The following is a 12,655-nucleotide window of genomic DNA, read 5'->3' as shown; positions in this document are numbered from 1 at the left end:
CATCATAGAGATCACTAATATGCTCATACTCACTACACATCCAGCTCTAATCCTCAAAACTTTGGTATATCAGTTCAAATAAGGATCATTCCTCTTATGGAATTATTATTATTAGAAGAGTAAATTATAATTATAATCTGGAAAGTAGTGATGCACAGCAAAATGATGGGCAGCATAACTCTTTAGCACCTAGGAACTGATGTGACATGGGAAGAATCCCTAAAATATGCAGAATTGCTCTAATATTCATCTAATGTCAATAGGAATAGAACATTAAGAAAATATTCAGTCATAATTACAAACTTTTTTCATGGTGGGTATGTGCTGTGCTTGCACAAGATTTCTACTCCCACCTTTATGGCTGGAGAAGTGCTAATTAAATAATTAATATAAAACTGAGTGGATGGCCTGATTCAGTGTATTATACATTTGGTTTCTTACAGGCTTTTTGGGAAGATAAAGCAATAAACTAAATAGAATTAAGTTAAAGTTTTCTTCTGTGTGATTACATTTGGGGTTCCTGTTAAGATTTAGCAACATGTAGAACAGGTCATAAAAGAAATTGCATTATTTTTAAGAAACACTGTATACAGTCCTTAGATCAGTAATTCTAGAAATGTATTAATAGCTCTTCAGAACAATCTACTATAGTTCAACTGAAAATGGCTATAAATTATAGCCCTAACTAGCCTTTGCCATTTTATTCACAAAACCCTTATACTTCCAAACATTTTTAGCGTGCAATTTTCTGAGAAAATACTGTTTTCATTTGCCTGCCAGATATTTCAGGCTTACCTGAAAACTAGTTTATCAGCTAGGTATATGATTAGTTTAAAACTTATTAAAAGTAACACTTGATTTCAATTAAGCATAATTATTTTCTCAGTCTAAAATGCTTTAAAATGTTTTTTGTTCTAAACTCAGTGTAAAGTCTTAGCACTTCATTAAATGATCTTCAACTGAAGGTACATTAATCATTCTGAAAGGATCTATTAGATTAATCACATAACCGTAGTTGAACTTATTGTGGTTAAGTTTTGCCATATTTAATGTTTTGGTAGTTTAATAAGTCAATCATGTTTTTGAGTAATTGCTTTCTATTTTCAGTGGTAAAAGCAGACTTAAAGAGTTATTGGTCTGCTTTGTTTTGATAAAGCCAGGACAGTGTAACTTCTAAAATTCCTATTCAACAATTAATAACCAAATGGTTCACCTATTAACCAGGCCTCTGCGGGTATAAAATTCTCATATTGCACAATATTTTATTTACTTTTCATGTGATGATTGCAATTCCACGTGGTTGATTTCCCCCCCCCCTCACTTGTGATATCATGTGAATTAGGGGTTTTGCCCAACTTCATGAGGATAGGAAGGGTACTCTGTATTTGTGTGCACTGAGTACTTAAAGAAATTGAATCTGGCATAGGACCACATTTGCTCTTTAAGTTGAGTGTGTCCAGTTACATTCTGCTGCACCCCCAAAAATAGCATATGAAGCTATTGGAGGCTTCGCTTCACTGATCTAGAATAAATGAATTGCTTTCTCTCTAGTCTTTATCAAAGCTATTAGTTATCTAGGAGAAAATGGTGGGGGGAGGAGAGAGAGAAAAAAAAGAAAGAAAGAATTTGTAGCTCTTTACAGCTTTGTAAACAGACTTTAGAATTTATTGCCTTTAACTCTTTATGGAAGGTGTTTTGAAGATTAGCATAACATTTCTTAAAGCCAATATTTGCTAAGTTTATGAACAAAAAAGATAAATTCTATAATGCTCTGATCAATTGAATTTCCCATGCCCTGAGCTTATATTTTCTTTTTCTTTTTTAAACATCCTTTCAATCAACCTACATGATTCCATGTGGTTTGTTTCTAATATAAATAATTACAGGAAAATTTGGGAATGAATTCTTTATTAACCATCTCCACAAACTGAAGCTGATGCCAGAAGCTGTTTTTTCTCCTTGTTCCTTTCATTCTTCATCACTGCATGCCCAATTCTCCTTTCCAGATGCTTTATGTTTACTAACTTTTGCATATAAAGCTGCAAAGCTTATTCATGTTTCCTACAACTCCCTCAGTGTATTCAAAGCTCCTGCTTGTTTATAAGATATTTGAATTTAGCATGGATGAACATTATACTTAATTAATATGCAGTGCAACTATTACTACTTGATTTTTAACTACTTAACGTTGTTTTAGAAGACTTTTTAAGGTCTGTCATGGGGCTGCTTCATTCATGTGTCCCTACATTGAATTCAGGTTTCCTTTAAAATATATGTGTGTGCCATGTTTTGCATGCAGCAATCTACCTGTAAAGTTTCAGGGATTTTTCATAGATACTGCATTTAACATTGGAATCCTATTAATTGCAAACAAGCTTATAAAGAAGATGAAATGTAAGCATTGGCAAGAAGAACAATACTGTATAATTAATAAACACATAGCCCATAGTACTCAGTTGATCTTTAATGAATAACTGTGTTCCTGAAATAGAAATATTTCCTAGAGCTTTACTCTCAACATTGTTTTCCGTGTGGTCACTACAGATAGTTCTCAACTTATGATGACATTTGGGACTGGAACTTTTGTGGTCATAAACCCAGTTAGTCCCAATTTTATGACAATTTTTACAGTGATCATTAATTGAATCCATTTTCCCCAATGGTGTTGTTTGTCATTTTTTGTTTCTGGAAATCAGCAAAAAAAGGCCCCAAATTGCATTTATGTGACTAAAGGATGCAGTCTGCTATAAATGCGAGCCGACAAGCATTCAAATTGTGCTTAAGTGATTATGGGAGTAGTGCAGTAGTCATAAGTGTAAGTCACTTTTAAGGCCATTGTAACTTTGAACCATCATTAAGCAAATGGTTATAAGTTGAGGACTACCTTTATTACAAACCCATGCTATCATTTGATTGTCATAGTTCACAATAGTGCTGAATAAGATATTGATGCTGAAAGTTTATTTCCTTTTTCTCCTCCTTTTGATATTTAAAGAAAAAGCATCCAACACTGTAGGGAATTAGGAATAAATTCATCATTAAATTCAGTCCATAAAAATAAGTCTTTAACTCTGTGGTAGACTGTGAAGTGGGTTAGTCTTCTATCATATATGGGCTTTGAATTATTGCTAAGAATATCATCATAGCAAGAATGGGTTTCTTCCACAATAATCATATTACCTAGAATTCATCATCCTTGTTTATTCCATTTTAAGAAAAAATGAAATTATTTGTCAAATTAGCATCCACCACTATATTTTCAGAACCAAACTGGGTTGCTTTGCGATAAGAATAAGGACTCTATTGTACAAACATAATTTGATGAAAGTATATAATTGTTTCTATTATTTGTATTTTAAAGAGGGAAGCATGAATTACAATTTGGTATTTAACATGAAGAAAATAGCTGATTCTCTCCACACAACTGGTCTCAATCGATCAAACTGAACAATGACAAAATTGAGACATATTCATCGAAGTTCTAATTAGTGATCTATCAAGGGAAACAAAATGGTTTAAACTACAAAAGTTGTTATTCTGATTGTTTTGCCTATATTCTGTTTCTTGTTTTCAATTATCATGAATGATTTTGATAGAAGCTTTCAACAATTGCTTGTAGTTTTGTAGATAAAAGAAATCTTGTGAAATTCACATGATATGGTTCTGTATTGTTTCCTTTCCTTGGTGAAACACAAAACTTTCTGTGATGGCATGCTCTGCAGGAACTTGGTGCTTCAAAACACAACATATTTATGTTCAGAAAAGCTAGCCCTTGGGTAAAGGAGTCATTTGTGTCTTGCCATGGATACTGCAACCAAGAAGCCAATTATCCTGTGCTACTGAGAAATATAAGTTGTCTCCTTCTGCCCCCAGCATCAATAATTAGCCTGACCGTAAGATCTCTGTTGGAATCTTGGCTTGGGAATAGCATTATCTTCTTTCATTTTTTTAATAGAATAGCTTTCTAGAAGGATGGCATACATTAATTAGGAACAAAAGTAATATTTGTAGAGAAAATAAGAAACTATTGCTAGCAGTGTAGCAAAAGATCGATTACAAGGCAAACTTCAAGGTGCTGATAGCCTTCTTGCTCATTTTCCTGCCTTTTATTTACTACTTTATTCTTTGTTTACCTTTTTTTAACCCATCAATGTGCCTTGCTGTCTATTTAAGTTTTCAGTGCCTCCCTTTTGGCCCACTAAATATTATCCAAGGCCAAAGAGACCTACTATGACTCCACTATCAAGAACCAATGTGGGAAACTATGGCCCCTTTATGACTTGTGGACTTTAATTTCCAAAATTATGGCTGGTTTATGGCCCATATTTCCCCACCCCTAATCTAGAGACTGATTTTATATGCTGATTTTATTTTGTATCTATATATTTGAAATTACTTTCAAGCCCAATCTTCTTTATCTTTTGTAGACAAATCTGATTATTACCATTGTAAACATGCCATCTTTAATGAAATTTACTAATATTTCATAATGGACTAGAAACCTAAGTATAAATGCATTGCTCTACTTGGAAATTATTAATAATGAATTGTAATATCAATATGATATTAAATTGTTTTCTACATTGATATTTGATAGCATAAATGCCAAATTGCAATGCAAATGTTACTCTAAATCCTACATTCCCATCATGGTACCCTCCAGATGTTTGCAAGGAATTATGGTGATTGAAGTTGAACGTACTGGGAAGACATCCTGTTGTGGAAGATGGCCATACATAATGCTTTACTTTAAAAAAAAATTAATGACCTCTTGGCAATAGAATAGGAACAGCTTATATATAATGAATGTTCTTCAAAAAAGAAGAGACATTCCTTTGTATTTACTCATTTTTAGTGAGCAGTTCACAGTTCCAAGCTTCTTTATTTTCATTCCTCTTCTCTATTTCCTTTTGCAGCCTTTTGATCAAGGAAGAGTTCACAAAGTTTTCCGCACCATATACAGCAAACTTCATGTCCTTAATAAGCTGTCCTCTAAAGCTGTTAACCTCTGATACTTGGAATGTCTAACCAAGATAACCTTTATGATTTTCTAAAGTTCTGTTCTGTCAGTTGCCTTTCTTAAAGGATGATGTGGATCTTTGCCCAGTAATGTTTTATGACTTTTACTAATTGTGCACTGTAATATTCTTTTTAAAAACATCACAAAAAATGCAGCAGTGCCATTAAAAATGAAACTGCAGAGTGATTAGACCACCAGAAAAACAAGTTTGCATCAATTATAGGGCTTTCAATTGTTTCTTCTGAAATGCAAATTTCTTTAAATGTTATTTGTAAGACATGGTATTTCAGAGTTTTTAAGAAGGGGCATAATTCTGTGTGAAATATCTCACAGTTTTCCTGCTAAATTTAGCTAACTTTAAAATTGGAGAAACTTGCTATTCAAATATATATATAGTATATCTATATATATATAGAGAAAGGAAAGCAGTAGGCTTCCTCCCATATTTGGGCATACCAGGGGTTGTGACACTAAATAAATAAATAAATAAATAAATACATACATACATACATACATACATACATACATACATATATACATATATATATATATATATATATATATATATATATATATATATATATATATATATATTGATAGTTTCCTTGTGCTCATAGAATTACTTTTTCAGTTTTAAATAACAATAAATATAACCTTTTAGAGCTAAGCGTGACTTTAATTCTCTTGGGATGCAGGATTTCAAATAACACAAGAGCTGACCTCAGTTTTTACAAAGCCAAAATCTCAGAGTTTTCATTTGTTGAGCATTATGTATAACTTGCAAAGTGTGCAGCATTAACTTCTTGTGTGTTCTCTCTAATGGATGTTGCTTTTAACTCACAGGCTGGTCTTCCTCCCTAACCCCTTTATTAATGAGTGGTGGTCCTGTTCCCCTGGGTGGCAGGCCCACCCTTCTTCACCAAGCTGCTGCCCAGGGAAATGTCACTTTATTGTCAATGCTGCTTAATGAAGAAGGTCTGAACATTAATGATTCCTGTGAAGATGGCTGTTCTGCCTTGTATTCTGCTGCTAGGAATGGACATACAGGTGTGGCATTTCTCAGAGATTTTATTATATTTGGCCATTATCTAAATGCTGTTTTCAAATTAGCAATTTATATTGCAGTTCCAAGTATTATGAGTAGGTAACCTATAGTCTATAAGCAACATATGCCCCCAGAGTGGTTTCTGCAGGTCTCAAAGCCATCAAAATTACATTGCTGAAATTGGTGAGAAATCACTGATTATCAGCAATGTAATTTTACTGTGTATTTGTAAAAAAAGAAAGTGTGTTAAATTTCATAACAATTATTCTGTGGTCCTGCAAAAAAGACATGATAAAATCTTATACAACCATTGTACAGGCTGCGTAGCTCCTCTTCTAGTACCATGAACAGCTCCAGCTGTTTAGCATCAGGATTTTGTACGTAACACCAACAATTTTGCACTTTGCATTGGATGTTGCATATAGAGATTTGTTTCAAAATGTTTCTAGCTTCTGATTCAGACTGCTGTGAATTCTTCATCAGCACTGAATAAAGGAGACTTAGAAAGTAATTTAGTGGTTCCCTAGGCCCACAATGGCTAAGAAGGAAATAACTCTCACAACAAATATGGATATTTGTTGGGAGCAAATCAACAATCTATATAATCCAGTATCTTGTTTCCCACAGAGACCAATTCTCTGGGAAAATCTTAAGCAAGGACAAAACATAGTAATCAGCAAGAACTCTGCATTTTGATTCTCTAAAACAGCCATTATAACTAGTAATCTTCTGTATACTTTTTCTTTATGTGTTTGTCTAATGTCGTAAGCTAAAGGTCCCTATTACATCTTGTGACAGAAAATCTAATTGTCAGGAAATTTCCAATCCATTTTGCTGATGCCTAAATTCTTATGGCAGTGCACATAGTTCATTAAGGCTGCTATAAAATACAGCATGCATATTTATTTATTTCATGAATTTGATAGCTGCACAATACCAAATGGCATTCTGAGTGGCACATATCCCGGTGACCTAGGATTTAGTCTATTAAATTTCTCAAAACCTCTGAAGAATTACACTGCAGGAAATTTTAAAAAGCAAAGACTTTTGGAGCTGGCATTAAACTTAATTGTAATTTATTCCTCCTCTTCCCATTTTCCCCTCCATATATTTCAACTCATAGATTGTGTAAGATTGCTGCTGACTTCAGAAGCACAAGTTGACCTTATTGATAAAAACGGATTTACCCCCTTGTGTTCAGCAATCGCTCAGGGACATTGCAAGTAAGTAATTTGCAAATTATATCTTTCTTTTTTGCCAAACAAAATTGCATATGTTCTTTAAGTTTCATTTTTGGGGTGTATAAATTTTGTGAGTGAATTAATGCAAAGAAATGCTTAGCCCTCCTATAATTCTTCCTGAAGTATGCATTATTGAAATGATTTAGGGCTTTTTAAAAATGATTATGCTACAGGGAACTCATGCCTAAAATTGATTTTTTTTAAAATTAGAGATGGACACCTCTCTACCTGTCAGCTACTCTTTAAAAAAGAGTAGCTTTTTTGGTACCTCTTCCTGGACTTATGCCATGACTCCATGGAATCAAGAAAAAAAAATGCTTGGGATAAGCAGATGGCAAAGGCTGCAACCATATCACTTTTCTCTTAGTGCCTCAATAACTGAAATATGTATTTTCCTGAGCACCGCTATTCCCACATAGCCAAGGAGAAGTCAGGGGTTCTTTAAGGAGCAGTCAAAAATAGAAAAAGGAAGTCCATCCAGACACTGCACATCATTAGTTTTTTTATATGTGCAGAGACACATTTAAAGGTTGTAGACCCCTCTCCACCACATAGTTCACATTCTTGCTTTCATATGTATGTAGAAAAGGGAAAATTGGGGTACTGTACTTTCTTTTCTTCAAGAGCATCTCTAAAGTGAAGCTTTATATTGATTTATAGTTGGGTTTTTCTTGACAGCCTCATCAGACATTTCTTTGTAAGCACAAATTAAGATGAAATTAAAAACATGGGCAGTTACTGGTAGCCAGTGAAGAAATTGCATGCATAGAGATTTTCCCGTTGAACCTTCAAAACTAATCTGCTTAGAAGACAAAACCTTCTATCAACTCCTCTTAACTGCAGACAATTGGAATAGAACAGGGTGGGATATTTCATTTTCTGCAACACCTGAAAAAAAATGTGTAAAAGTTTAAACTGTTTGCAAGAGTGATGGATTGAAGAAATCTTCAATCTTTTAAAGAAATTAATAAAGATTAATATTTGATATCCTCATGCTAGAATTGTTATTGGTATGCTTGCTAAGAAGCAACAGTGAGAACTGGACATGGAACCACTGATTGGTTCAAAATTGGGAAAGGAGTCCGGCAAGGCTGTATACTGTCATCCTGCCTATTTAACTTTTATGCAGAGCACATCATGAGAAAGGCAGGGCTACATGAATCAAAAGTTGGAATTAAGATTGACAGGAGAAATATCAACAACCTCAGATATGCAGATGATACCACTCTAATGGCAGAAAGTAAAGAGGAACTAAAGAGCCTCTTGATGCGGGTGAAGAAAGGGTGTGCAAAAGTTGGCTTGAAACTAAGATCATAGCATCCAGCCCTCTCAATTACTGGCAAATAGATGGGGAAGAAATGGAAGTAGTGACAGATTCTATTTTCCTGGGCTCCAAGATCAGATGGGGACTGCATCCAAGATATTAAAAGAAACTTGCTCCTGGGGAGGAAAACTATGGCAAATCTAGACAGCATACTAAAAAGCAGAGATATCACCCTGCCAACAAAGTGTGTATATTCAAGGCTATGGTTTCCCAAGTTGCAATGTATGGCTGTGAAAGTTAGACCATAGGAAAGGCTGAGCGCCAAAGAATTGAGGCCTTTGAACTGTGGTGCTGGAGAAGACTCCTACGAGACCCTTGGACTGCAAGTGATCAAACCGGTCAATCCTAGGAGAGATCAACCCTGACTGCTCTTTAGAAGGTCAGATCCTGAAGATGAAACTCAAATACTTTGGTGACCTAATGAGAAGGAAGGACTCACTGAAGAAGAGCCTAATGCTGGGAAAGACTGAAGGCAAAAGAAGAAGGGGACGACAGAGAATGAGGTGGCGGATGGAGTCACCAAAGCAGTAGGCATGAGCTTAAATGGACTCCAGAGGATGGTAGAGGACAGGAACGCATGGAGGAATGTTGTCCATGGGGTCACAATCAGTCAGATATGACTTCGCAACTAACAACATACTTGCTAACATACATGTGTAGGAGATAAAGATGAAGTATCTACAGTAAAATGCATAATTCTCCTGACCCTCAGAAGGCAATTATAACCTCAATCATCTCTTCCGTGGGGTGGAAGCAAAGGCAGCTTCTTTTGTCTGCCAGGTAGAAGGACCCATCCATCTGTAGACTGATTTTATCTTGGAGGCTAACTAGACAGGGTGGCAAAGAGAATCTCTTCTCTAAAGATGTCTGCAATATTAATTAAATCATTTATTGACTAAGTGAAAGAGGTTTTCTTTCTTTCTTTCTTTCTTTCTTTCTTTCTTTCTTTCTTTCTTTCTTTCTTTCTTTCTTTCTTTCTTCCAATCTGAGCAGCATATTAAAATGGCACAGACTTTGATGGTGATTCCGGTTGGTCTATCACTGCAAAACTGTTTCAACAAATTAGCAACTCCATAGCAACAGAAAAGGTAGCATTGCAAAGTTGTGAGCTCCAATGTGCATTCATGTTTGCCCTTACCAGCTACGTATGGGCCCTCCCAACTCTCTCCCTCCCTCTCCCTCCCCCCCCTCTCCCCATATGATGGGAATGAAGTAATGGATTAACTACTCGAATTCCAGCACATGACAGAGTCCAATAGAATGGAGATCAGGGAAGGGGATGGGAAAAAATACATTGCCATAAAACATGAGAGCTGCCACAACTCTAGAAGGATTTAATGGGCTCATTTTCTAACCAATAATAATACATTAGATAATGGGCTATCATCAGGCTATGCCACGGTTACCCTGAGGGAAACATAGAAGCAAAAGGCAAGTGGACATCTTTTAAAGCAGACCTTTGCAGCAGATCTCTTCTAAATGATTCAGCATGTCTCTTCACAGAAATCTCAAAAGTAGAAGACATTTCCAAATTTCCCTGTAGGCCTCATTCTGATTCAGAAGGCCATGGTGGTTCAGTGGTTAGAGTGTAGTACTGCAGACTACTTCAGCTGCCTGCCGGCTGCCTGCAATTCAGCAGTTCAATTCTCACCAGCTCAAGGTTGACTCATCCTTCCATTCTTCCAAGCTCAGTAAAATGAGGACCCAGATTGTTCGGGGCGATATGTCAAGTCTGTAAACCGCTTAGGGCTGTAAAGCACTGTGAAGCAGCATATAAGTCTAAGTGCTATTGCTATTGCTTCCTTTTTAAATAAGAACCAAACAAATTCATAAAGAAAAAGTCAACAACAAGTATATCAGCCAAAGAGCTTTCTGTGCCCCAGGCTTTCACAGCCATCTCTTCAAGTTATTGGCCTGCTCATCTATCTCATGTTCATATAAATATCAGTACTTTCACTTGGACTCCAACATCATAGATAAAGGAGACATTCTCTAGTGATCAGAATAAAAGGATTAGGTCCATAAGCCACCTAAATTGTAATAACATCCTCTACAAATTTATTGTTATAGTAGAACTATTAAGAGCTTAAATTTCCTAGAAGGATTAGTGAATTAATCCTACAAGCACCCCACCTCCCAATGCTCCTTCTTATTTCTTCCTTAGAATTGGCTAAATAACTATCAAAAGCATATGGGAATTTGGTAGTGAAAAGGAATAAGACAATCCAGCAAAAGGACTATACAATAGGGACCAAAATTTAGTCTTTGTGTTAGAATCATCCAGACCTTCCACTTGGAATCACCAAACTTTGATATTCTTCATTTCAACATGTAGGCAAAATGTACAAGCAATCTGCCACACAACTCTGCCACTTTAAACCATGGGTGTAAAACTTGATGGCGTCACATGACGTATCACAATGTATCGTGACTTTCTTGCCTTTGCAGAGCTGGGGTGGGCGTGGCCTGCACATGATGCATCCAGCCCGCAGGCCGCCAGTTTGACATGCCTGCTAAATTCTGCTTGATAGGAAACAGTGCAAGGCTTTCAGCCCAAGTGCCATACATTCTCAATGTGGTGTAGCAGTCAGCAGCTTGTCCACCAATTAAGGTTCTGAACACTTCTCAAGTGTAGCCCAAGCCCTTCTCAAGGCAGAGTGCATTGTGGCAGTCCCTTGAGCAAGAAGATATTTGGGTTTCTAGAGAGCAGTAAGAAAAGAAAAGGGAGTCACAATCCAGCCATACTAACCATTTTCCTTTGTATCATATTTTCCAGGTATTTGGAATTATAATACCCAGAATTTTCCCCTAGGAAGGGCATGTTAAGGGAAGGGTTCCTGTTTACAATAAAACAAAATGGAAAGTTCACAGTACCACATTTGCCAAAGCAGGAACTCTGCCATTCATTATAACTTTCTGTCAAATGGCACTTTGCTCCTGCTCTTAAAAATACATTTTGAGGCTGGGTGAATAAGTGGGTGGAGTTGGGATTTTTCCCCCTCTTTAAATACAATTAAACTTTTAAAAATGCAATTAACACTAAGAGCATCATATTATTTCTGTTAAGGCAGATACCTTCCGAATATTTAAACTAGAATACCCATAGGCTTCATCCAGCATAATTAAAAGACTTCCAAGAACTATTGGAATTGTAGCCTTAAATATCGAGGGGCACACAATTTGTTCATGTGTTTAGCAACAAAATGAAAGACCACGTATGCACTGTTCAGCCAATCTGTACCTCTGACATAAATAGCAGAAAAATTCTCACATCACATTGCAATTATTGTAATAGATGTTTTAGAAGTTTTTCCTACTAAACTAGAATTACAACACTCAAAGATAATTACTGTATGTTTTATCAAGTGCGTCTGTAGATAAGTTTCAGTCCACCTTTATTTGTGTATATATATATATGTATGTGTGTGTGTGTGTGTGTGTGTGTGTGTGTGTATGTATGTATGTATGTATGTATGTATGTATGTATGTATATACTTATTGTAGCAATAGAAGTGCTTACTTGCTACCATTCTGTCCAAATTATTCTAAACTTAAAAAAAAAATAGTGGAGTTAAAGCAATGTAGAACAGTGTCCAAAAATGTTATATCAGCAACAAGTGACTTTATACTTGCCTTTCTCAGCAGAAAGCATCATACCTCTTTCTCAATGGATTTCTATATCATTTTTAAAATAAAGCATTATAGAGCAGGAGTGTCAAACTCAAGGTCCAGGAGCCAGATCCAACCCATCATGTGGTCAGATCTGGCCCACGGGGTCATCCTGGTCTACTCTCTGATAATTTGAAAAATCCTCCTTCATTCTGAAAAATTCTTATATATCTTGAGGTCCTTTGATTAAGTTTTGCTATAATAGGTGCTTTTTATTCCTCTGTTTTATGCATGAATATTATCTCATCTTAATTTCAAATTGGTTCAGCTAGTTCTTGCTCTGTTGATCCCTTTTCTTCAGGCTCAAACTTGAGTTGCTTTTTAGTTCATGGTCTAAACACTTCCTTATAATTGAA

General features: G+C 35.7%; 1 protein-coding gene across 1 annotated transcript in view; it reads left to right on the top strand.

Annotated features, from left to right (window-relative positions):
* Nucleotides 1-12,655, top strand: part of CTTNBP2 (cortactin binding protein 2) — a 134,029-nt gene that overhangs the window by 64,190 nt on the left and 57,184 nt on the right. Inside the window, exons 5-6 of the mRNA XM_032221526.1 lie at nt 5,864-6,067; nt 7,189-7,288. Of these exons, the coding sequence (XP_032077417.1) occupies nt 5,864-6,067; nt 7,189-7,288 (304 nt within the window). The remainder of the gene's footprint in view (nt 1-5,863; nt 6,068-7,188; nt 7,289-12,655) is intronic.

The sequence above is a fragment of the Thamnophis elegans genome, chromosome 7 (assembly GCF_009769535.1).
Source record: "Thamnophis elegans isolate rThaEle1 chromosome 7, rThaEle1.pri, whole genome shotgun sequence".
Taxonomy (NCBI): Eukaryota; Metazoa; Chordata; class Lepidosauria; order Squamata; family Colubridae; genus Thamnophis; species Thamnophis elegans.
Note: the sequence above shows the minus strand (reverse complement) of the source record. Positions and strands in the feature narration are given on the sequence as shown.